Source organism: Oryctolagus cuniculus, chromosome X, assembly GCF_964237555.1.
Source record: "Oryctolagus cuniculus chromosome X, mOryCun1.1, whole genome shotgun sequence".
NCBI lineage: Eukaryota > Metazoa > Chordata > Mammalia > Lagomorpha > Leporidae > Oryctolagus > Oryctolagus cuniculus.
In genome coordinates this window covers 17,893,091-17,920,433 of record NC_091453.1, presented here as the reverse complement: position 1 = coordinate 17,920,433, position 27,343 = coordinate 17,893,091, and the positions used below count along the sequence as shown (strand labels likewise).

Here is a 27,343-nt window from a genome sequence, read left to right as displayed (position 1 = left end):
GGTTAACAGTCAGTTTAATTCTAGAAGCATTAAGAATCTCTTTGATTCTTCTGATTACCCTGGAATTCTTCACATTGACCGTTGATGGCATAAATGTCTTGATTAACTCACTATATTAATAATAATAAAAGTAGGAGTCAAAATAAAAAATATTGAGTATTTCTTGCTCTTAACCCTGAGGAAGCATTTTACATGGAGTAACCTACTTGATGCTCACAGCAACCCTGTAAAATAAGGACTACTATCATCTCCATTTTGTAGGGAAGAAAACCGAGACTGGAGCAGTTCAATAACATATTCAGGTTTAAACTTGTAACCATTATGGTCTATCAGCTTTAGACAAGGGGTTCCCGAGACTGGTAAATGACAGCCAAACCACACGTCTCGTGGCTGCATTGACTACAAGGGATAACCCTTGCTGATCTTCGAGTGATAGTAGAGGAAGTGACTACACAAATGGGAGGGACTTTAGCTCAGTGTATTTTCAATCCCTGAATCTCTTTGATTTTCTTTCCTGTGTGTGTGTGTGTGTGTGTCCATGTCCCTCTTTCCCTTTCTTTGTCAGCCATGTCCACAAGTCCCTCCCCCAAACAGTGACTTACATATCCTTTATATATGAGAATGCAAAGTCTCGATTCTCATGCTTGTGGGTCTGGGTAGAATGTGCCTGGAAAGCTCTGCTTCTTGCTTCCAGCTGGCCGGGTTTGCCTCTGAGTGTGTGGGGTTTTGAGGCCCAGGCTGAAGGATCAGAGGCCACTGGAGGCATGGTCTCCTGGCAGATGCCAAAGCACAAAAAGGATGCGCTTTGCTGAAGCAAGTCATGTGGTCAAGCGGAGACCAAGGGGCTGCGAAGTACCTCGTGCTCATCCTGAGGCTATGGCTAAGACATACAAGTTTCATTCGTTTACAGTGGAGTAAAGATTGAGCCCCAAATCCAGTGTCTCGCACTCTTTTATTGCTCCAATTGTTGTTTTAGTCTTAGTGTTCGCTCACTCTCCTCATCTTGCTTTCTAAATGGATGTACATCCCATTTATACTCTTTGGTTTTTAATATCTGAGTTGCTCCCTACTGTCTCAGGTTTCAAATTTTACTCTCCTTGAAATTTCCCTGGTGCCTCATACAATACCGTCCACACAGAGAGCATTCAGCAAATGGTGTTGATTGCCTGCTGTCTTTTAAAAGCACATCTGGAGAGACACAAAAGGCACCTGGCAATATTGCACTGACTTGTTAGTAAGCTGACTTAACCCACATGGCCCGAAGACTGTAACCACCATTACCTAGAGGAAAGTTTTCTGGTCATGTAGTCAGCCAATTCTGTTTGAATTTATTCTGAAAAGCCTTGAGCGTAAGTTAGTCACAGCTCTATTTATCTGGACACCTGCCTTCCTATACCTGACCTTATGAAGCTTCGTTTCTTTTCTACTGTCCTAAAAATCACAGTGAAATTCTTGAAGTCTGCGATGAGTCAGTTTGAAGGAGCTTTTCTTTGATGAGTAATGCCACCCAGTACTGGGTCCTAGACTTGGTGGGAGTGTACCGCCAGCAGGCACTGGCTATCAGCTACAGTGTTATCTTTGTGAATGAGCCACCTTGCTAAGGTGTTTACAATGAACTCTTGACTCCCCAGATCGTCTGTAAGCCTGGTACTCTAAACATCTTGGCCATCTACTGGCAACTCCCAGGCTGTGGTATTCTGTTCACAAGTGTGCTATGGCTCCAGAGCTCAATGTTACCCGTCTGACAGCTCATATAATATTTACAGGTTGTTATTCGTGAGGAATTTTAGTTAGCCATAAAGATTTTCACAGCTGTGGCAGACATTAGAGGTCTCATCCATCACTCTTGTGACCTTCCCCTCTGGAACGTAGCCCATCTGTCTCTGCTGTTGAAATCTTTATGGAAAATCTGCCCATCTTTGAAAGTTTAGTAAGGATCCTAAAGTTTTCATTGAATCTTTACTTTTGATATATAACATAGACATATAAAACTCTATTCTTATTTTAATTTAATGTTTTGAAAAGTGTTAAATTTACTTAGCCTTTCAGTTAAATGACAGAAAACTTAGTCTTGCTACAGGAACTATATGCATCACCTCAAAAAAAAAAAAAAAAAGAAAAATCATTCAGAAAGCAATTGCAATGGGGGAAGGTGATACATACAGATACTTTCAGCATCAATAACTACATAAGGGGTGGGCGTTTGGCCTGCAAGTTGAAACGCCAGCTGGGATGCCCACAACCCATATCGTACATAGTGCCTGGGTCAGAGTCCCAGCTCCACTCCTGATTCCAGCTTCCTGCTAATGTGCACCCTTAGCAACAGCAGTTGATGGATGACTCAAGTAGTTGGTTTCTTGCCACCCACTTGGGAGACCTGGAGTACATTCCCAACTACCTTCATCCTGGCCCAGGCTTGGCAATTGTGGGCATTTGGGGAATGAAACAAATGTAAGGTCTCTCTCTTGTTCTCTAACGCCATCTGAGTCTCAAAAATAAATATGGAGTTTCATGTTTTATAAAACAATTAACTTGAATACTGTATTATAATCTTGATTATGGATTTAGGAAGTAACAATTTGTGGAAACAAGTTTTTCATGTAATTTAATATTATAAAGAAGACCCTTAGAAAATTCAATGAAGAAATGAAAGGAATGGTCTGGTTTACAGAGCAGGAGAGAAGGATGAGCAACCCTCAGATGTTGGCCCTCTGTCCTTCCTTTCTCCACTTTTCAAAGAAAACTTCTCAAATATATAAGCAGCACACAGTCTTTCTACCTCCCCTCGAAGTCCTGACGCCCATAGCCATTGTGATCTGGTTCAGCCTTCACCAGTATTGTGAAGTTTCCCTATTGAGATCACCGGTGATGGGAGGATCAAATACAACTTCCTCTTCCACACTCTTAGTCTTTTGGACTCTGTTATTACTCACACCTCACCAACTAGGCTGTCTTTGTGTTGTAGCCTACTTTCTTCTGGATACTGTATTGGGTCTGTTTTGACCATTGTTCTAATGCTACTGCCATTTGGGAGCATTTCCCAGGGTAGAGTTCTCTGTTTGGTATTGTTGTTTTTTTTTTTTTACAGTGTTGGACAATGTACCCATTCTTTTATTTTTAAATTTTTCACAGTGTGAGGTAGAATTGCTAGACAAAACTCTACATATTTGATGTCTATAATAAGATGAATTTGGACATAGACATACATCTGTGATGCTGTCACCACAATCGAGGTAAAGGTAATGAACATAACCCATCACCTCTGAACATCTTCTGTGTCCTTTGGCTGTGTGTGTGTGTGTGTGTGTGTGTGAGAGAGAGAGAGAGAGAGAGAGAGAGAAACTACCCTCTTAACATTTGAAGTGTACAACACTAGATTGTTAACTAAAGACACTATGTTGTACAGCAGGTCTTTAGAACTTATTCATTTTGTATAACAGCAAATTTGTACCTACTGAACAACTCCCTGTTTCCTCTCCCTCCTTCAAATCCTCTGCCAGCCACTGTTTTATTTTCAGCTTCTGTAAGTTTGATTATCTTCTTTTTTCTAATTTTTAAAGATGTGTCATTTTATTTGAAAGGCAGAGACGGAGATCTTCCATCCACTCATTTGCTCTTTAAGTGCCTGCAACAGCTGGGCTGGGCCAGGCCGGAAGCAGGGCATAGCAACTCCATCTGGTCTCCCACATGGATGGCTGGGATGCATCTGCTTGAGCCACCAGCTGATGCCTTCCAGAGTGTGAACTAGCAGGAAGCTAGAAGCAGAAGCAGAGCTGGGACTTGAACCCAGGCACTCTGATAAATAGTTTGGATGTCCCGAGTAGCAACTTAACCACTACATCAAGCATTCGACCCCAGTTTGATTACTTTCTGCTTCTTCTCATATAAGATTGACTACTTTAGATGCCCAGTGTGAATAGAATCATTCAGTATCCTTCTTCTTGTGGCGTATCTCACTTAGCATGTCTTCAGGGTCCATCCATGTTGTCACAAATGGTAAATTTCTTCTTTAATCCAATACTCCATCATGTGAAAATGTATTGTGTACATATGGTTATAGCTTTCCTTCCTTAAAGAGTCCAACCATACGCACAGCTTCAGCTATCATTCGAATACCTGTAGTTTTGTCCTTCCGCTTGAAAAGTTTTTCTCAGTATTTCAACCTAAATATATCACTTCGCTGAAATTCACCACCCGGCTTGTTTTTATGCTGCTGAAACCCCCACTTGCCTAGTAAGTAGCTCTTAAAAGTAGGGACTCATCTGTGACTTATCATCATCCCTGGACACCAAATTCATTTATAGACTACGTCTCAAACATTACTCTCCTGCTTCTAAGCCACTGTGTATTGTACCACCAGAACAATCTTCTTTTCTGTATATTGTGGCAATCTTTTAATTAGAAAATGATCTATGACCCTCTATTTCCCACTGTAAAAAACAAACTGATCTATGTATCATTCATGCTGATGAATGGTAGACAATGAAGCTAAGAATGAAGGATCTGTTGGGCAGATACCATTTGTCTAAGAAGACAAAGATGTAGACAGAAGAACTATAAGCCCAGACAATTCAATAGTTTTCAAAGGCATTTCTCTCTGCCACACTTTATACTGTATTTGCTGCATTTGTACTAATTAGGAGTGAATTCAAGAGCTGAAGAGCAGAGTTTTCCAGTTCCGGCAGAGAGATTGATTCTGCAATTATTATTGTTCAGACTACATCTCATAGGCATGTAACTACAAAAAGTATTTGGATAGTGATTAACCCTTTACAAAGCAATGTCGTCATTTTATCCTGACAACATTTCAGTGAGGGAAATATAATTATTCCCATTTTGCAGATAAGGAAAATAAGGCTCAGGGATGGAAAAAAAAAATACTTGAGACCATGATGGCAGAGCCAGGACTCAAATCCAGTTCTTCTGAATCTGTGCTCTGGACAATCCACTTGAGCTCAAGATGCTGAGTTGGTTTTTGAAATAGAAAACTGATGTGCCAAGAGCCTTTCTAAATTCAAGAGTTTATCTATCAGGGGAAGAGGGAGGTATGAGAGGCATGTTCTCAAATAATCTACTGTATCAAGCAGTATATATAATGTGCCTTGAGAATTATACCAACTAAATGTCATTGACCTGCAGAAAATGGATTTTTCTCTTTCCACCTAGATCAATAAAGAAAGACTTTAGCTGGCCAGAGTGCAATTTGTATAAAATCTCTTTTAAATGTTCATAGCCTTTAATCAAGTAAATATACTTCTAGGAATTTTGCTTAAGAAAATTAACAAAAATGTGTGCAGAGATTTATCTACAAAGATGTTCTTTGTGTAGCCTTACTTACAACAGTGGAAAACTTGTAACAACCTAAATGTTCCCAAAAAGGAAATTTCTGCTATAAATCATGGTACATCCATTAGTGGAATATTGTTCACCTATTAAAAATCTGTTGCAACCCAGCAATCACACTCTTTTTAGAATATTTATTTATTTGAAAGGCAGAGAGAGAGAGATCTCCCATCCACAGGTTTATTCCCCAAATGCCTATAACAGCCAGGGCTGGGCCAGGCCAAAGCCAGAAGCCTGGAACTCACGCTGGGTCTCCTGTGTGGGTGGCAGGGACCCAACTACTTGAGACATCACCTGCTGCCTTCCTGGGTGTGCATTAGCGAGAAGCAGGAATGAAGCCAGGACTTGAACCAGGTACTCTGCTATGGGCTATGGGCAACCCAAACATTGACTTAATTACTGGGCCAACTGCCTGTCCCACAAGCCCACTCTTACACATGCACCTTAGAGAAATGAAAACTATCTCTACACAAAAACATGCACGTGGATGTTGATGGCAGCTTTATTGATGATTGTCAGATAATGCTAGAAGGACTCAACAGTTGACTAGACAAATAAGCAATGGTATATCCGTACCGTGAAACTACGACTTGATAATTAGGAGAGCCAGATCGTTGACACACACAGCAATAGGGATGTATCTCAGATGCATTCTGCTGACTGCAAGAGACAGAGCAGGTCAGCTCTTGGTTTCATCACACTACTCAGAGTGGCATGCAATTTCAAACGTACGGCTTGTTTATTTCTGATATTTTCCATTTAATATTTTCTGACCGTTGCTGACCACGGGTAACTGAAGCTGCAGAAAAGCAAAATGATTCATAAAGCAGGAACACCGCACTAGAACGATGAGCCTGGGCGTGAGACAGGCAGCTGTCTGTCAATGAACACAGGAGCCCAAAAGCACGGGCAAGGAGAAGCTTTGAGGTCAGGTAAGGAAGGTCTGAGAGAAAGAAGGGAGGTGAAGTCGAGATGTAAAGGACCTCTGCTCCAAGGGGAAGGGATTTTCAATTCAGTTTATATGCAAGAGAGCTACATAAGGGAGAGCAATGCGCTCCGAACAGTACTTCGGATAAGTTAATCTATTATTTCTATACTGATTAGCTGAGTAGCTAGAGAGACCCCATGGGAAGATATAAGGCTACTGCTACAGTAGGAGCGTGAAGAAGTGTCTGCACTTTGCTCCTCCACCCCTGCTCTCCACACTTCCTTTCCTGCATGGGCTGCGTGAATGGCATTGCTGGTCCTCTTAGCTTCGGATTGAGCGCAGCCAGTGGGGCTCCCTGGCAGAAGGCAGTGGGAAGATGGAGCATGAGGTCAGAATGCTTGTTCCCCAGCCTCCCTGCCTGCTTCCCATGACTGCAGGCCCTATCATGTGACCCTATTTGCCCAGTGCACATGCGCAGTGGTGCTGCTTTTAATATCATCCCCTGTGATTGCCCTATACCCTGAGCACACCTCTGTGAACCCCCTAGCAGGGCTAAGTTCTACTGAACTTACCCAATGTGAATGTTTCCTACCAAGACCCAGACTGATAGAGTCCCCCTATAATGTCTATCCTTCTCAAACTTGATCCACTTAAGCAATAAGGCCCTTAATCACAAGGGGCATGGTGGGACCTCTTTTCCCACCACACTTTACCCCATCCCGCCCCCTGCTTGCAAATACCAGTGTGGAGCTGAATACGTAATATGCATTCACTTAGTCCCAGTTGGTTGATTTTAATGGAGGTGTAGATGTGCTCCTTGAAAAGTATCCCCGGAGACTAAAGTGGACACACAGTATCAGGAAGTACCTCTCTTTAATTTACTATAAAAACACCAGAACTCTGCACCACTGCTTTCATTTGTTACATAATGAGTGAAGCGATGATAGGTTTGGTTCTGTGACTTTAGGAACCGGGACTCTTTTTTTTCCTTTATCAGGCAGAACTAAGTCTCACATTAGCTCTTTAAAATGCGTTGTCTCTGATCAAATGATTTATTTTGGATGTTTAGAACAGGACCAGTGAGGCCGGCGCCGCGGCTCACTAGGCTAATCCTCCGCCTAGCGGCGCCGGCACACCGGGTTCTAGTCCCGGTAGGGGCTCCGGATTCTGTCCCGGTTGCCCCTCTTCCAGGCCAGCCCTCTGCTGTGGCCAGGGAGTGCAGTGGAGGATGGCCCAGGTGCTTGGGCCCTGCACCCCATGGGAGACCAGGAAAAGCACCTGGCTCCTGGCTCCTGCCATCGGATCAGCGCGGTGCGCCGGCCGCAGCGCGCCAACCGCGGCGGCCATTGGAGGGTGAACCAACGGCAAAAAGGAAGACCTTTCTCTCTGTCTCTCTCTCTCTCTCACTGTCCACTCTGCCTGTCAAAAAAAAAAAAAAAAAAAAAAAAAAAAAAAAAAGAACAGGACCAGTGATAAAGATTACCGATCATAGGAAGGCCAATTTTGAGCAGAATAAAAAGAAGCTATTTCTGATCATCACTAAAGCTATGGGAAATTCCAAAGAGCTCCTCCACAATGTGGGGACAGTGATGTTGTCCAAGCCGCTCCTGGCAAATCATTTGGTGGAAATGATGGAGAGAATAAGTTTAGATAAAAGATGTAGTGTAGAGAAATTGAACCAGAATACGTGCCATCCCTTTTATTACGTACTCAGTTTTTTGACAGACATTTACTGATTACCTGTTAGGTAGCACACATGAGAAAATGAACTTGGAAGACTAGACAGACCTAGTTGTGATTCTGGATGCACTCTTTACATTAAGTAACATAGAATCTAGAGCACATAGTAAACCTACAGTGTATTGTTTGCTCCCCTTCTTTATGTCCTGAGTCATCTCTCTGACTTCATTTCAAGTAATAAACCAAAATTAAGATCTGTTGATTACTGATTTAGGCCCTTGGACATGCTATGTCATGTGATCTTAATGATTTTATCATCTGCAAACTGAAAATTACAATACCTGCTCCCAGGTCGGGTCATTATGAGGATCAGATGAGCTAGTGTAGGTCATATTTCAGGCACAGAAGAGGTTTTCAATAACTCCTTGTTCCTTTCTTCCTCCCACGCCTACTTCCTCTAGATAAAGCATTCCCTGTTGGAGCAATATTATTCTCAAGGGGGTAAAAATTGGTTTCTGGGGAAGGAAAAATTCTTACTGTTTTTATGTAAATCACAGACACATAAATAGATCAACAGACTGACAGTTATCTGTTGTATTGAAAGTTCTTAGAGGAGGTTCCATGGTTAGAAGACATGCCTAAAAGGATTCCTGGGATAGGGATATAAAGGGGAGAGGAAGGGAAGAAGACTTAAAATATTGCTCATTGGTAATAGGCATTCGGTCTAGTGCTGAGACGCTTGCATCCCGCATCCGAGAGCCTGGGTTTGATCTCCAGATCTAGCTCCTGACTCCAACTACCTACCAATTCAGACCCTGAGAGGCAACAGGAATGGCTCAGGTAACTGGATTCCTGCCCCCCCACACACACACACACCTAGGTGGGAGACTTGGATTGAGTTCCTAACTCCCAGCTTTGGCCCAGCCTAGGCCCAGCCATTGGGGGCATTTGGAGAGTAAAACAATAGATGGGAGTGTGTTCATTCTTTCTCTCTCACTCTCTTTCTTTCTCTCTACACCCCCCCCCCGCCCTCCTCCTTCCCTCCCTCCTTGTCTCTGTCTCTCAAATAAATAAATAAATAAAATTTTAAAAAAATATTGCTTATTGTACCAATATAGAATGTATCCATAAAGCCATTACTAGGATTTGCAATATGTCTGAGGATTCAAGTGCCAGGGACCAATAGATCCTACCTAACACCATTTTCCTAATCCCTAGAGGTGAGTTTTCTGTTTTATCACCAGTAGATGCTAAACCATTTATTTTTTTAACTGTCCTTTTTTTTTTTTTTGACACAACTATATTATCAAACACCAAATATGAGAAAAGTAAAAAGATTAATGGAAATATTAGGGTCAGAATTCCAGAGTGCTCTTTTGGCCCGGTTTAAATAACATTCGCATTCTTTTTAATTATCTGGATAGGCCCCTGTGTTGACACCGGGGTGCATCACTGGCACATTCTGTTCATCATGCATTAAAAGCAATGTTTGGAAGAAGAACTGTTTCTGAATAGTGTGGCCTATGTTTGTGAAATTTCAAAACCACCTTGGGTACAATATTGAATCCTGTCACCTCAAGGGAGACAAAACATTTGAAGGTAGAATTGGTACCCTTTCTTGCTCTTAATAACATACTGCATCTGTAATACAAGGGGAAATTCAGAGATTGGTTTTGGAATAAATAAACTCATGTGTGGTTTGCTATTTAAATTCAGTAGACAATACCCCATGGTGCTGGTTCCGTATGATAATGGATGATTTTTACACTTGAGGATCTGAATCACAAAGTTTCATTGGAATTACATGTAGTGGTTATAGAAACATCTGTATAAGAAAATAGCCAAGGACAGCCTGGTGTCATATAAAAACTATTTACCAATAAATCTGCTTTTGATGGGCTACTTAAAATGGACATATCAGGCATAAAAGATGTGTGTGTCTATTGCATAGGCTAGCTTTGTGAGGGATGACAAGTCTCCACTGGTACACTGAGATAAGGAACAGCTGTTGTTGACGTCGGCACTACTGCAAGAAATGAAATGATAATTCTGGGGCATACTTATGAGAGTTACCACATATTTGATCAAGTTTTTGAATTCATGCAAGACCAGAATTATCTGGCAGCCCCAAATGAAATTGCCAACAACTCTTTAACGGTCTCTCAAGAAACAGCACTGAATTGAGTCCTACAGAACTGTCACCCAATTGTGTGTCATTTCTAAAGCAAGTGGTGCCAGTGTGCGTATGTGGTGGTGATGGGCAGAGAAGTAATGGGAGGAGGCTGTTGTCTCTGTCTCTCTGTCTCTCTCTCTATCTCTCTCTCTGTCTCTCTGTCTGTTTCTCTCTCTCTCTCTCTCTTTCTCTCTCTCCCCCTTATACCAAGGACAATTTTGAGCATATAATTTCAGAGTTTCAAACAATGACCATGAAGCAACTGCTTAGGTGAATTTATAAACTGTAAGGCAAAGGGGAAAAAACATCATCCAGGAAAGAAAATGCAGTGAAACACACCATCAGACCTATTTGATAGCTCCACTTAATGACAAAAGGCATCTGTTTTTATTTTAACGGAAAAAGTTAGCAGTCAAGAACTCCAGTTATGAAAGCTTAAAATTTCATAATGATCTGGATCTTGATTTTTTAAAATCCGTTTTAAATCTTTTCAACCATTTAGTTCAAGCATATTCTGTTAACTCCTCTGGCATGTAATTGGGATTTTTTTTTCCCCTTTTATGTTTAACAATGCAAAGTCAACTACCAATACTCTGTTAGTCCAATCAGTAGTTTAGCCTGGCTCTGCTGATTCTCCGGTCTCCTGCTAGGTTATCTGCCTGCAGGTTGTTTCTTTCAGGCAAAAAGTCCCTGAGCCAGGCCAGGCTGCCAGCAGACCACTCCAGCACGGTCTCTCTGAGAGCCACCGAGCAAGAGTGCAGGGACTCCAAAATGACTCTTTTGCTCCCAGCATCCTGAAATCTAAAAGAATTTCTGAACCATTAGAATGGTAAAGACATGGGTAGGGGTCATGAGTGACATCCTGTGGTGTCAGTCAAGAGGCCCTTTGGGGAAGAACCACCACACTTCTCTCTGTTGTGCCATTCATGGGCTTGGCGTCGACAGCCAGTAAGGGCTGCAGCAGATGCTCTGTGGAGTTCTCGTCTTCCTTTTATGATGCTGTGATTTTAAGAAGAGGTGCACTAAACAGACAGGAGCTATGATTTCTGGCTCTCCACCATGGTTCCTGCTAGAGAGGACTTGGGTTTTTAGATTTCCCTAACATCAGACTGCGACCAGGTGGGTCAGGGGGTCCAGCTCCAGTCCTTCAATCTCGTCTTGTTTACTCTGAACGAATCTGGGCAGGAGAGCTGCATCCTAGGGAAGAAAAAAGGACAAGAGCGGAGTCAGCAGGGAATGAGGAAACCACGCAGGGATGGAAGAGGAAGGGGAAGGCAAGGGGAAGGAAGAAGTAAAAAACAAACAAACAAAAAAAAAAAAAACAAAAAAAAAAACAGAGAAAGAAGGACAGAGAGATTACAGGGGAGGGACAGCTTCAAAGCAGCAGATCAGCATCTTTTCTCCATATTAAGAATTTCTGCCTGCCAAAGTGAAAAGGCATAATTAGCAGCTAAATACAAATCCATTTCCGGTATCATTTAAATGACATACCTCCAAGGTACCAAGTGGCACGTCTGGTTAAAGGTTGGATGATTCGATTCCTCTATTACTCCATATAAAACAAAGTAGCTGGAGTTTCATTACCCTCAAGTTGTCTGGCAGTGGGTGAAGTTAACTTTTATTAGAAGCTGTTCTTTCATATTATACAGTGTAGCCGAGGATGCATTAGCTTTGACGTTTCTTTACATTTCCATACGCCGCAGAGTGAATTGACTGTGAGACGAACTTAGAAGGGAGCATTTCACAGGAAATATTGGTTGGCATCAGCTGTGCTTCAAATTATTAGCAGGATGAAAATTTAGGGAAAAAAGCATACGAGTATAATTGTTCAATGGTTATTAGAATGCTTCTTATAGTTCTGTTTCCGATGCCAGTCTATTGTTCCTGCAATTCCCATGGCTTCAAACCATCTTCAGGAGATTCACCTTTAAACTTGTGGTTTTTCCAAACAAACTCATTTTTTAAAAGATTTATGTATTTATTTATTTGAAAGGCACAGTTGCACAGAGAGAGAGAGAGAGAGAGAGAGAGAGGGAGAGAGAGAGAGAGAAGGAGAGACAGAGACAGAGAGATCATCTACTGGTTCTACTGCTCCCCAAATAGCTGTAATGACCAAAGCTGGGCCAGGCCAAAGCCAGGACCCAGGAGGTTCATCTGGGTCTCCCACATGGGTGCAGGGTCCCAAGCACTTGGGCCATCCTCCAAGGCTTTCCCAAATGCATTAGCAGGGAGCTGGATCAGAAGTGGATTAGCCAGGAATCAAACCCGTGCAAATATGGGATGCCAGCAATGCAGGCAGTGGCTTTACCTGCTGCACCACAGTTACAGCCCCAAATTCAGCTTTAGAAAAGGGAAAAGCCCTAAAAATTAAGCATCAAAAAAAAAATTTATAGGTGTGCATTTTGTGCAGTGGTTAACATGCAGCTTGTGACTCTCACATTCCATTTTGGAGTGCCTGGATTCAAGCCCTGACTCTGCTTCAACTTCCTGCTAATGCGCACACTGGGAAGCAGTAGACACAAGTACCTGAGTCCCTGCTACCCACACGGGAGACTCAGACTGAATTCCCAGCTCCTGGCTTCTGCTTGGCCAGCCCTTACCATTGCCAGCATTCGGGAAGTAAACCAGAAAGTGAGAGAGATATCTCTGTCTTTCTGTCTCTCTGACCCTGTCTCGGTCTGCCTTTCAAATAAAGTAGATAAAAGAAGATTTTAAAAAACAGTTTAAAGATGTTTGATTTGACTAAGTTACAATAAAATCATCATAAAAAGAAATGGCATTATATGCAGCACATCCATGAACATATAAATATGAGCATATATTTGAGAAGGCACAAAGTGTGCAAAACGTTTTATTATATCCTGATGTCAAGTGCCATTCTCTCAGTTTTAGTTATCTTTTTAAAATGTACTTGCTTTTTAAAACATCAAAACTTTTTTGATTAACGATAATCATACATATTTATGGGTTCTCCTTTCTGATAAAATTGCACTGTTTGACTAACATTTTGAGACGCCAATTAAGCATATAATGAGTAAATGAATCTGGATTCTCTTTATACCAAATAAAAATGAACATGCCAGAGTAATACCTCTAGTATTTTACATTCAATAAATTGGAATATAAATATATCATCGAGGGATATTTGAGCTGCTACACTAATAAAACCTAGTCAATCAAACAGAAAAAAAAAACTGAGAAGCAGCAACAGAAAGGATTGTGAGACATGCAACCAATGGAAACACTTAAGAGAAACCCGTCTGCTCATTCAGTTTCTTATCAGTTCTATAGGGTTAGCAGTGGAAAGGGTCCCCCCCCCCTTTGCATTTATCTTTGTGCCTGAATGAGTTCAATTTCACTTAGATTAGGGCAGAAATTTCAGAACAGCAGGTTAATCCGTCCTGTCTTCATGGGCAACTGAGCAAACAGGGCAATATCAGTGTAAAATTGTAATTCTGGAGATTAATGTTGTCTTTCCTGTTTGCAGCGAATTTGACCTCCTTGCCTTTTTTTTTTCTTTTCTTTTTCAGCTTCTGTCCAGGGTCCCTGGGAGAGAGCCATCTCACCGAACAAAGTGCCCTACTATATCAAGTAAGTTGAAAGAATCACATTCTTAAAGGAGCATTTATCATGGTTGATCTGTGTACTCACAAATGAATTTATTTTTAAAATGTGTTGGCCTGGCCTATAATACCTAATTCTTTCTTCCCTAAAGAAGCTGGGATAGTATACTCATGTATACTCATGTATCAGTTTGCTGATACAAAAGGGATCTTCTTTTAAGAATAAGTCATTTCATGCATCATATTTGCGATATGGGCAGCAGATTATCCACAACAGAACAGAAAGCTCCAAATGATGTTATTGATAGTAGAAGTGAATGTTTATGAGCAAAATTTCATGTATTCAGGGGTTCCCCTACATTTCTTCTTCAGACAGAGATGAAAGATTTCTGCAGTTATATGTGTGCAGATTGTTTGAGGTGAATGAATCTGTCATAGATCCAAAAGGCAGACAGCAAACAGTCCTGGATTTGTGGATCTGGGGTGTTGATTCTCAAAACCTAGCACTCAATAATTGTCAGCTAGCAACAGCGATAAAGTGGTGCTGTTTCCTGAGATCGCTTGTGCCAGACAAAGGAACACAGACACACCCTCTGAAGGCTGTAGCGTGAAATAGAAATCACCATATGCTGGGTCGACGTGGAAGAGAGGAGAGAGGATGTTGACTTCTTATGGTACCTTCACAGTCTTCCATCAATAATTCAATAGAACCTAACTTAAATTTAACTTTGAATTGGCTACCCCAACAATTAATATTAATGAAGTTGATGAAATAGTCTTCAGCACCAGCGGAAGTCTTTGAACTTGCTTCGCCGTGAGTCTGACTATCCATGTTCCGAGCTCTCCCATTGTTTTCCCTGCCATCTTCTATCAAGTCTGTTTTTCGTCTTCTCCTGCCCAACAATTCTTCATAATTCAGTTCCGAAGCAATAACAGCTGTCCTAGATCTTCATTACTATAGTTCTCAAGAAATTTGATTTCATGCTTCTATTCTGTTAACTCCGAAGAATAGGGGTGAAAGGACTCTCTTGACTCCTCAAGGAGACACACAGCCTTTAGGAAAGGGTTTACTCTTTGTCGTATTAAATTTTCCTGGGAGAAGTATCTCTTAACTTTCAAAATTCTCCCTTCATCTGCATTGGTCCTGCTTTTTAATTTTCTTATTTTTAACTTAGCGGTTTTGTTTTTGTTATATTTTATTAATGTAGTCACTCAAAATTGCATGTTTTAAATACTATTTAAATCGCATGTGTTATGAAATAACATATTGAGTTATACTTGCACTGTATTGCTTTGCATCTACTGTACATTTTGTGGGACCATTTTACTCACACTCTTCACAGTAATTTTCTGTATCAGTGTCTTTATTGTCACAGATTTTCAATTCCAACTATTTTGCAATTCCTGTATGAGCTGAAATAAAGACTCCTTTTTGCCTTTTGTGAAAAGGTTTTAGAACCACCTAAGCCAATATTCTTCAAATTACTGCTCATCTGAGGTTCAATACGGGTCTCATAAGCGATCCTAGCCACCACCACCCACCCCAGTCCTGTTGTCCTTGCCCTAAATCTGTAACTTCTCCTCGCATCTACTAAAAGAGTTCCCAGCACATCGCTGTGGGGAAGTGGAAATTAATTCCGTTCAAAACTGAGAGAGAAATTCCAGAAAAGTTGTAGCTATGTAAGCAGCTACATATCCTGTATGTACTTGGGTCATGTCCTTGAAGATAATGGTGGTGGGAGTATTGGTAAGAGCACACATGTGTGAAGACGAAAACTTAAATTCTAGTCCTAGCTCTGTCACAAGATGATTTGTGTGACCTTGGGCAAGTAACTTACCCTACATGAAGTTTCATTTCTCATTTTTAAACTAAGGAGTTAGAAAAGATGATATCTAAAGTCCATTTTAGCTCTAAGAATCAATGAATGCACTCATTCAATGGTGTTATCCAAACTGAAAAATCTAATATCTCAGCTTTTATTAAGGAATATTTATTTAAAAATTTTATTTAATTAATATAATTTCTTATTTTTAAAGAAAACTTCAGGAACTTTTTCCTATTGTTTAATTAGCTTCAGATAGGGCCTCTCTACTCACTCCAATTTCTCCAGGTACCTCTCTAAAGAGCTCAAATCTTGGTTTATAACTTTGGACTGTTATTTTTCTAGGACTAGAATTTAAATTATTTTATAATTTTGCACTGTTACCTCAGTGGTAAGAGGCACAGAACAATAGGAAAAATTAGTGGAAAAGTGAGTATGAAGATGCTTAAAGGTTCCAAAGGGATCAAATGCTTAGAAAGAAGAATTATGTAATTTCTCAAAGGTATCTCTGAAACATTTTTGGAAAATTTATTTATTTATTTGAAAGTCAAAGTTATGGAGGGAGAGAGGGAAGGGGAAAGGATGTAGGTATCTTCCATGTACTGGTTCACTCCCCAGCTAAGCCAGGCCAAAACCAGGAGCCAGGAGCTTCTTCCAGGTCTCCCATGTGAGTGCAGGGGCCCAATCACTTGGGCCATTTTCCGCTGCTTTCCCAGGCCCTTAGCAGGGGGCTAGATTGGAAGTGGAGCAGCTGGAACTCAAACCAGTTTCCATATGGGATGCCACAGGTGGCAGCTTTATCACTGTTTCATAACACTGACCCCTTATCTCTGAATAATTCTCTCTAAAGTATAATCTGTTTGAAATTAGAAATTACATAATTTCTTAAATATAACTCTAAAGCACTAAGTTGTAAAAAGGGGTAACACATGTTCCTAAAAAGTACATTGTTACTAGCAGATTATTGATGTCACTTTTGTTTTGCTATTACCCACTACTGTTGTCTAAAACATTCTCTGTAAAACAAAGTGCGTTGATGTCCAAGTTGCAGTGGACTCCATGTGCTGGTAATCACCATTTATAATCTGAGATGCCCTATTGGTCCAAGCTAACAATGGAAATGTTTACAATGACACTGCTTCAGTCACTACATTTTTCTTCTTTCTCACCTGATTTGCCTTGCCTGCCATTCAAGAGTGTTCACTACATATTCCCAGCTACCAAACCGAGTGTCTTCTCTGGCTACTTTTATGGTGCTTTATAACTTTCCCTTTTCAATACTAGAGTAGGCTGATCACCTAGCAAGAGCTTTCTGTAGGAACAGCACAGTTGCTAGTTGGTAGTTGAGTTGTGAGTCATCTTTGAGCTTTTTAAGTCACTAATAACATCATTTGCTCTAGACTGCAAATCGGGCGGGGTTTATGACTGCACCGTGCCACCAGCTTTTCATAGGATGCTATGAACATTGATTTGGATACTTCAAACTACATGTTTGTCTGGTTTATTAGTGTGTAGCATACATCATTGTTACAGTTTTCATATTCCCTCTCCCTTGGGGCTCTCTCCTTCCTGCCAGCATCTCTTTCAGGTTATTTGATTACAGCTTTCATTGCCTCTGAAAAAATAATCACTAACAATGTTCAACCTGTTACAACTGCCTTTTCTACTCTCTGCCATTTTGTAGGTTTTTGGCCTACTGTCAAACTCATGAAAATTTCAATATAATAGCCTTTAACCAGCTGCTGCGTTCTGTTAGGATTTCTTTCACCTTTTTATGTTGCATACTCCCATATGGGTAAACCAACCAGAGCCAAGAGCTGAGACTCACTTGCTTTCTTAATGAGTTAGAAAATTATTCTTCTGTGCTCTGGACTGTCACAAGAATTTAGGAATCCCAAACTCACATGCAGGATGTTCTAACATAGCTGTCGTAAAAAGAGGGTAGAAATATCACACTTGGTCAAACCAACGGGGCAACTGACCCAGAACTCTGTCCCAGTCAAGGTACGAATAGTTGTTTGTGTCAGTGAACCTAATAATTTTTGTTTTAAACATTGGGATGCATCCTATTTCTTAATGATAAATTGTAAATCAATTGGCAGTAAGCTTATCCTATTGTATCTTGTTTTTTTTTTTTTTTACCATTCCCCACTTGTGTTAGAAATAATTAGTTCCATAAATGTAATGACTTCTATATCAAATAAAGGCATGTCTTAATTTCTCTTCACTCTGCATCCTTTAACTTCAGAGAATGGCCCCAGTCAAATGCTTTGGAATTCAGCAACCACATTTGCATTCACTCAGAGCCCTCTTGAAGCTCACATCCCCCCACAAGTGCTTCTCATTTTCATCTCCCCGGTTTGAGACATTCTAATCCTTTTTAGTCTTTTAGTCTGTCCTTGAATGAAGGAAAGATAAGCTTGTCCCTTGATCATCTTAGTTGCTTTTCCCTGGAACTTTTCCAGCTCTGTTATATCTTCCTTGGGATGCTGTGACTGGAGCAGCCCAAATACTGGTTATTAAATTTGCTAGTGTAGTCTCTGGTCGCCACTCACTCATGAAGAAAGTAAATGCTGCTCACTGTTTCCCATAGGTGCAGAAATTGAGAAGCCAATTGAGGTCATAACCTGTCCTATATCTATTAGTTGTCACCGAAGGTTGGTTTTCTGCTCCTTTTCTGTAATCCCAGCTGAAGTGTTTGACCTTGTATTTCTGCCAGCTGTCCCTTAGGAAGGATTGGATTTTTTAGACAAGGTGGGCCTTGCCTCCCTCAAAGATGCCACAGTTGCTAAATATTAGGAGGCATTCACTAATGAAACTCAGTAGTAAACCTGCTGACTCAACCAGCAGCAATGCTTTCATTGTGGTCCCTCTCGGAATATCTACAAAGCACTTCACAGAAGAGTGAAAAATGGGATTTGGGGAAGTTGCTAACTGGCTAGCTTTTTTTTTTTTTTTTTTTTTTAACATGCAGTGCTCAAGAAACAACTCGTGTCCAATGGAATGTGTGTCTTTTCCTGCTGGGGATGCTGAGTGTTATATATATCCATTGCTGCATGTTTCCTAATGACCTTGACCTACCCTTCTTTCCACTCTCAATCATGAGTGCATTTCTACAACCATTTATTGCATCTGAGTTCCTCACAACTTTCTGGTGGTATCTGCCTTAGCAAAATGTAATATAAACCCCCCCCAGCTGAAGTCACCAGTTGCTTCAGTCGATAGTTCTTATTAATATGGCTGTGTCTGCTGACAAAATGCTTGTTTGGATTCTGACTGTACTGTTTTCTTATGGCCTGTCATTCCTATAGCTCTGCTAGTATCAGTATTTGACTCTGCAGGAATCGTGCTTCTCTATGAAAACCTACCTTTTAGTAGTGTATCCTGGTACTCTGCACTCTGGTCTGAACTCATGGTGTAACTCTGCTTTTTAGTCCCTGTATTCACTAAATCCAGGAGCTTGTGAGTCTTGACATCACCTCCAAACACATACTGCATTGCCCCTCATTACTTTCTGCGCAGTGTTTCCGATTCCAAATACCTCCCATGTTTAAAGCATACCTTGCCCTCATTCTTGCTCCAGCTTCTATCTGTGTCAGGAGTCACTGTAATTCAAGCTTGGGTTGGGTTATTTGTTCCTTTGTATTGATTGATTCTTTCAGTACCAGTATTTATATACAGAAGAAATAGTGGTTAGCTATGAAAAGCTTTAACGGCCATCAACATGCTTAATATGTCTGTTAGCTGACTTACAGTGGGTACATCTTCTGATAATAACATGGGTTTTATTATAAATAACACTAGATTACAGTATCTGACTTAGAAAAGATTCTTCCATTTCTCATTCCTGATACCTCATTATTCTAAGAATGATACCAATCTTCTGACTTTCAGTTTGAAAATTGGTTGAATGTTGGCATAGTTTTTCATAGAATATGAACACTTCATGTAATATATAATTTTGGGCTGTTTCTTATAATATCCTTCTTGTGTATTACTTTGCTTCAAAATACACGTTTTTGCAGCTGAGAAGGCAATATTAAATGGTGAAAATTTTAAATACACCAAGTCTCAGAAGACTTGAAATCTAGTTCCAGGTTTGCTATTAACTAGTTGTTTGACCAATCATGAGTTACTTGTCTTCTTCTCTGGGCCTCCTTTCTCCTTGTTTCCTCAATGAAAAGGACCACAGGTCAGTCCTAGTCCTGAAATCCTGATTTTATGAATGTTGACTTGAAAATAGAAATTGTTTGTGACAGTTTTCCAGAGGAGTGAGGATGACTCTTCATATCACCCTTGAGGATTCAACTGTACCATCAATCTTATCAGGCTAGAAAGGACAAATAATATTAAACCTTTTACTTAACCATTTAGCACCACTGATGATAGGAAGTGAATGTAACAGAGAATCAGTGTCTAATTGTGAGCTGTCTGTCTTTGAGGATGCTGGTGAATATCTCTGAGTAATTAATCTTTTAAAATTACTGCCAAAAGCCTGGTTCTCTGACTTGTCAAAAGACTTTAGTACATTAAGATAACCCAGAGGCCAGTCTTCTCTGCTGGGCTTGCTCCTCCACAGTTTGATAGTTCCAAAGGTCACATTAGCTGAGTCTCATTAGACTCTGGGACTAACAATAAATGAATAGTCAGTAATGCCTAATCAGTGATATAATCAGAAAAACAACTCAGGTTAAGATATTAAACTGAGAGTGAATGGGGTGCCATAGTGTATTGATTCTAGCCTTTGGTTTCGTAGATTCTCTTGGGAGCGATGCAGATATTATCTCTGTCTCATAGGTTCATAAAAAAAACTCACATCCTTCTTTGTAGTTTTATAAACTGCTTCATAGTAACCGTAACTGAAATAACAGACTCCATAAATAAATAGACTCTCTGTTTCTTGCATGGTGCCTCACTAATAACATGTGCTCAGTAAATATTTGATGGAATGAATGAACATTTACCAGTAACTCTATTTCAGTGTTTTTTCAATTTCCTGGCTCCTTTTACCTTCAAAAAAATTTTCAGTGTTTGTGTGTCAATTCAGATTTACCACTTGAACACATCTCTCATATCCCTTAGACATCACCTGTAATGTTCACACATGTATGCTGTCTTTGATAGCGTGTCTCGTGTCTGCTGAAGTTTGGTGCCTAAAAGGCAACCCTTAGCATGCATGTCTGAATGGTACATACTAGAACTTGAGTTCTAGATTTCTGTTAGGCTGTGAACAACATTATCTGGGGTGTAACTCAGTCCATCTGGAACTGATTTCACTGTGAACTCTGGCTTTTTTTGTTTTGGTAGAACTGGGGTCTTTTGTTTTTCCTAAACACCATTTTTGAGGCATCTTCTGCTTTTCCAGTGATCAGCAGAGCTTGAAATTGATCATCCACTGTGTTTCATTGAGCATTACACACAGGATCTAATTTAGGCCTGGGATCTAGAAGGCACTGTGTTTTAAAAGAATGCCATAGATACTACATTTTTGTTTTACAGAACACTGTAGTAACATTCTGCATGTCATTTTTATATGTGATGCTTCAAGGGGGCAACATACATCTGTGGCAGCTAAAGTATGTTGTGCACAGACCAAAAAATACTGATTCTAATACACATGGTAGAGTGTAGGTGACACTGTCTCATTTTTGGCACTTTGGGAAATGTGAGGGTAGGTATAGCACATATTAAAATTTGTTTCTTCCAAAGAAGTAAGCTATTTCAGCTGTTCGTTTTCTCACTTTCTTAGTCATGTACCTTCTAATATATATTTTTTATTTGAGAAGGCAGAGAATTAGAGAGACAGAGCTCCCATCTAGTTGTTGACTCCCTAAATGCGTACAAATGCTATGAAGCCAAGAGCCAAGGACTCGATACAGGTATCCCACATGGGTGGCAGGAAGACAATTACTTGGGCCATCACCACTGCCTCCCAGTGACTGCATTTAGAAGGAAGTTGGAGTCAGGAGCCAGAGCTGGAAATCAAACCAAGCTACTCCAGTATGGGGCCTGGGTATCTTAAGCACTAGGTCAAATGCCCACCTCACTAACTGTTATCCTTTATGTGTTTGAGAGAGAGAGATCAATCCTGTCCAAATCCTGTCCAGATTCACTCTCCCAAATGCCTGAAGCCAGGAGCTGAGTGTGCAATCTAGGTCTTCCATGTGGGTGTCAGGAGCTCAATCTTTTGAGTCATAACCTCTGCCGCCCAGGATCTGCATTGGTGGGAAGTGGAGTCAGGAGTTGAAGCTAGGAACTGAACGCAGTCACCCACATGTGGGACATGGACATCCCAGCCAGCATCTTGGCCTGCTCTAGTGTGTCCTTTCTTACATAATGATGTGGTAGAAAAAACATGGCTAGTGGTATCAAATAAATTGCATTGGAAACCCAGTTCTAATAGCTTGTGACTCTGCTACTTGAACAATTTACTTAACCTGACATCCATTCTACTTTATGGCACATAAGGAATATCACTCAAGAAATGTTAATTGGCTTTCCTTCACTCCTCTGAAACCAAATTGAAACCTAATTTGCTTCTACTAGATACTGAGTTTTGGGTTTTTAAGAAAACACTCATAGTGATAGGGCCAGTATAAGCTACATATTTAGAATATTTTCTGGGACCCAAATATGTCTCTGATCAAATTAGTTTATTTTCATTCTTAGCGTTCCCACACAATTTTGGTTACGTGTGAGTTCCCAAACATTCCTGAGCCTCTCCTAGGCTGCTCTAATTGCTCCTGATCCTGTCCCCCGGGAAGCAGCATCCTGTTCCCTTCACAAAGGTCAGCAGCAGCCCAGACAACATTTTAAAATAACTTAATCACCCTGAACTGCCTCCCCTTCGGATAATTTCCTTGGAGCATTAGTCCTTGGAACACTGACCTGGTTGCAGAAAATGTCCCTTTCTCAGCAGGAAAACACCAAATCCTATTCAGTCTCTACCTCCTTCATTCCAGGGGATAGGGTAAGGAAGTCGAGCGTAGGGAAAAGAAATTAAATATTTCTTTTGAGAAGAAGTTAACACGTTCGCTCTCGATAGATATGTGATAGGGAGGTAGGGAGGTGGTACATTAATGTGTTGGTGTATGTATTTCTTTTTTTAAAAAAATAAACTGTGGGCACATTAAATAAATCAGTGTTATTACACTGTGAATTTTTAAAATCCTTGTACAGTAAAGGGAAGAAAATCTCTGTCCTTTTAAGTAGTCTGGAAAGCTTCGAAAAACAGGTCCTAGATGGGGCTTAGCCCATGTCAGCATTCAGCAAATGATCATGTCTTCTGCGATATCATTAACTCCTGGGTGAATCAAAGTGAAAAGCCTCTATCCTCTTCCTGAAACTTTCAATTGCTTTTTCTGTTTTTCTTTCTCAGCTTCTTCATATCCATCTTGGTCCCCAAAGCCATTGCATGTCAGATAGGCAGTACAAAGTGTAATTTTTAACTTGGCTTCTTTGTTGTGTTGCAGCGATTTTTTTTCCTCTTGTTTTCTTTCCTTTTCATTTGGTCACTTTTTTCTTGGCTTTGAGCTTCCTCTAAAGGGATTATCTCATAGATACAGTTCATATAATCTCCCAGACAGGAAGAAAAGCCAAGTTTAATATGTGCCTATTGTGTGCTTAATGACAGACTGAGTGTTTCATCTGTATGAAGAAACATAGTTTCATTTCATCTGAAATCATTTAATCCTCATAACAACTTCAGTTATTATCCAATAAAGAAGAAACAACAGATACTCAAGGAGGTTGGTGGCTTATCTAAGTCACTCCAATAATGGGGTAGAAAGTGGAGGTGTAGAAGCATCATCATTGTCTCATCTGTCACTCCCAGGTGTTTCAACTGCCTTTCGTCTACCCACAAGTCACAAGGCCACCACCATGAGGCTGCCACCATGGGCACCACCAGCACTACTCCAGCAGTCCTTGCCTGCGTTGCTAGTGTTTTCTCCATGGTGTGTCTCCCAATCAAGTTCTCTCGTCACTACCCTCTAGGTTACTCTTTGCTGCCCTTGACAATAAAAGAGAGCAAAACCAAATTGAAATGCTCAGCCTTGATACAAGCATGTTTTTCTCCCCATGGAAACTGACAAAATGAAGAGTTTCAGCCTCACTTTCCACCATCTCTGTCAGGGTTTCCTGATGCCACATAATGTTTTTTTTTTTTTTCATACTTCCAGTTGTAAGTCTTTTTGAAATGTAGGACATGGTCAACTCAGATGAACTGAAACAGCACTACAAGGGCCTCTGCAACATTTTTTAAAGATTTATTTATTTATTTGAGAGGCAGAATTAAAGAGAGGGAGAGACACAGAGAAAGGTCTTCCATCCACTGGTTCACTCCCCAAATGGTCACAACTGCCATAGCTAGGCAAATCCGAAGCCAGGAGCATGGAGCTTCTTCCAGGTCTCCCACATGGGTGCAGGGGCCCAAGGACGTGGGCCATCTTCTACTGCTTTCCCAGGCCATTAGCAGAGAGCTGAATCGCAAGAGGAGCAACTGGGACATGAACCGGCGTCCATATGGGATGCCGGCACCGCAGATGGAGGCTTAACCTACTATGCCACAGCGCCGGCCACCCCTCTGCAACATTTGAGCATGGTTGGGATTTGACATCATTCCATCCCTCCAGAGCAATGAAATCTCATTCTTCCTATAAACCCCAAGCAGGTGTATGGTTCTAGCCTTATAAGCCAAGTGCTTATGGTCTGTGGCCATAAATCATGACTTCCCTAGGCATTGGGTCTTCCAATGCATTACATACAGAATATCTCATCATAATGCAAAATGATATTCTTTGTATTATTATTATTGATATAACTAGTTATGGACAAAAATATTTCTTAGAATTTACTTATTATGATTCAACCACCTAATCAATTTGAGCAATTAACATACTTTTGAGGATAATTAATAGTATGTTTCCTGGGGTCGGCGCTGTGGCGCAGTAGGTTAATGCCCTGGCCTGAAGTGCTGGCATCCCATATGGGCGCCGGTTCTAGTCCCGGCTGCTCCACTTCCCATCCAGCTCTCTGCTGAGGCCTGGGAAAGCAGTAGAAGATGGTCCAAGTCCTCGGGCCCCTGCACCTGCATGGGAGACCTGGAAGAAGCTCCTGGCTCCTGGCTTTGGATTGGTGCAGCTCCGGCTGTTGCAGCCAACTGGGGAGTGAACCAGCGGATGGAAGACCTCTCTCTCTCTCTCTCTCTCTCTCTCTCTCTCTCTCTCTCTGCCTCTCCTCTCTGTGTAACTCTGACTTTCAAATAAATAAATAAATCTTTTTAAAGAAATAGTATGTTTCCTCAAGACTGAGAAAAAAAATCTCTCTTTGAACAGTCACCCTGTACCAATGTATAAGTGTGGGTACTTTATCAGATAAGAGGTCACACTGAGTTTTTTCCTCACACTTCAGCTTGTGCATCCGCTTCTTCTTCCACTGGGCTCTGTTGGTGTGGAGTTTTCTGAGAAGATGGCGTGAAAGCCAAGAGCCTGTTTGACTCTTGAAATATGTTGTTGGTTTTCGGATCCATTTTCTCCCCAGTGAAGCTGTAAGCTCCTTGACAACACTATTGCATTGTGCATCTTCGCATCATCCTTAGCACTTTATATAAGATTGCGCATATAAAAAATGGCAATAAATACTTAACAGTTTGTTTTCATTTTCACAGCTAAACACTGGAAGCTAAGCTATGATCTTAAGAATTCTTATAAAACAGTAGACAGTAACAGATTACAACAGATCTATACAATGTTTTCTTTTTAGATAATCCCATTGAGATGCCAGTAGCTTAAATTATATTTTGGAAGCAATTTTAATCATCAACTCATTCATTTTCTGTATTTTACCTGGTTGAGATAAAAAAAAAATCCTTTATATGATTGGTTGCCTGTTTTGAAGAAAGTATTTTTTAAACTGATTTAAGAGAGACAGAGACAGAAACAGATCTTTTTTTTTTATTTTTTGACAGGCAGAGTGGACAGTGAGAGAGAGAGACAGAGAGAAAGGTCTTCCTTTGCCATTGGTTCACCCTCCAATGGCCACCACAGCTGGCATGCTACGGCCGGCGCACCGCGCTGATCCGATGGCAGGAGCCAGGAGCCAGGAGCTTCTCCTGGTCTCCCATGGGGTGCAGGGCCCAAGCACTTGGGCCATCCTCCACTGCACTCCTTGGCCACAGCAGAGAGCTGGCCTGGAAGAGGGGCAACCGGGACAGAATCCGGCGCCCCGACCGGGACTAGAACCCGGTGTGCCGGCACCGCAAGGTGGAGGATTAGCCTAGTGAGCCGCGGTGCTGGCCAGAAACAGATCTTTTTATCTGTTGATTCATTCCCCAAATGGTCACAACAACCAGGGCTAGGTCAGGCCCAAGCCAGGAGCTCCATCCTTGTTTCCCATGTGAGTGACAGGCACCCAGATTCTGGAGCCATCATCTACTGTATCAACAGAGAGCTGGATCGGAAGAAGAGTATCCAGGACTTAAACTGGCACTCTGATATGGGATGTGATTTATCCTCTGCACAACAACTCTGGTCCCTGGGAAAGTATTTTTAAGTGAGTGTATTCTTTGAACAGCTCCTAATGCCAGAACTGTTCTGAGGAAATTTTGGGAAAACACCTCTAAATCCTGTTTCTATCAAAGCTCATAGATTGCCTTCAGAAGTCGAGGTTGTTCTGTGAGTACAGATAGGCCTGTGTTTTAGTATTAAAAGATTCTGTAAAAAGTTGAAGTGATATAGGCAGTAAAATCTAGCACATATACTGAAGCAGAGCCACAGTGGCACCCAGCAGAGAAGAGACTTCAAGTTTGGCATTTAGTTGTACTCATTCTGTAGTGTTAACTGTCATTATCAGACACTTGGAAGATAAACGAATAGCACAAATGCCTAAAGTTGACAAAGATGGCCATTTTTTTTTTCAAATACCATTTTTGTGGGTTTTTTTGGTTGGGTCTTGGTAAGGGGAAAAGTCACTTCATGATGTCTTTTTAAATAGATTTTGTTACAAGGGCTTTAGAGTTGTTTATCTAAAGCATGTTTCATATGCTCTTAGTCACCAAAGCATTTCTTTATACTATAAACACTGCAGAGTAGCAAAAGGCTCAGCCTCATTCATCATCAACAAAATTGCCAATTATGTGCTAAGTATTTGAATATATTACTTGAGAAAAAAATGCGTAAACTGAAAGGGAGCAGCTCAATGTAGAGGTAGAAGTTTGATCTTTCTATACTGGCTCGCACATTCAAAGCATACTAATCTTGCTTTCACTTGTGACCTGGAAAAAAATTAACATGGAAGGATGGAGAAAACATGTTCAAACTACAAAGTCATTTTTTTCTGAGAAGTTTTCTGACCGTAACTATAACTCGGGGTATTATCTGAGGGCTCAGATGTGGAACATTTCTTTAAAAGTAAAACCTAAAAGGCCTGATGTCTAATACAGTATACACTAATAGTTACCTCCGAAGCAACTGGCGTGAGCTGTGGAATACTGAATGATAGAATTCCACAGTGCGGGTCATACCTTTGTACTAGTCACTGTGGTCTGAAGAATGTAGAATTAATTCAATAAAGCATCAGAAAAAAATAAACATAAAATATTTTAAATTAAAAACACTGAATAAGAACAGGAAAAAATCCTCTAGCGAATCAGTATTGCTTGGGGAAGTGTGAATCCCAGACCAACAACATTTTTATCCAAATAACCTCTAGTTCTGTAGTCAGTATCTACCTTTCTCGCCAAAGTTTATCAAGAGCAAAGTGAAGAAAAGAGTACCTCAGGATGCTGGATAGACTTCTCAAAGTTGCCAGCTGTTTTCACGTTTATGCTTGACTA

The 27,343-nt window shown here is 40.8% G+C and overlaps 1 protein-coding gene across 20 annotated transcripts in view; it reads left to right on the top strand.

Annotated features, from left to right (window-relative positions):
• Nucleotides 1–27,343, top strand: part of DMD (dystrophin) — a 2,248,405-nt gene that overhangs the window by 2,023,120 nt on the left and 197,942 nt on the right. For all 20 annotated transcript variants that reach the window (XM_070067426.1, XM_051827673.2, XM_051827679.2 and 17 more), the window contains one exon: nt 13,655–13,715. In XM_070067426.1, the coding sequence (XP_069923527.1) occupies nt 13,655–13,715 (61 nt within the window). The remainder of the gene's footprint in view (nt 1–13,654; nt 13,716–27,343) is intronic.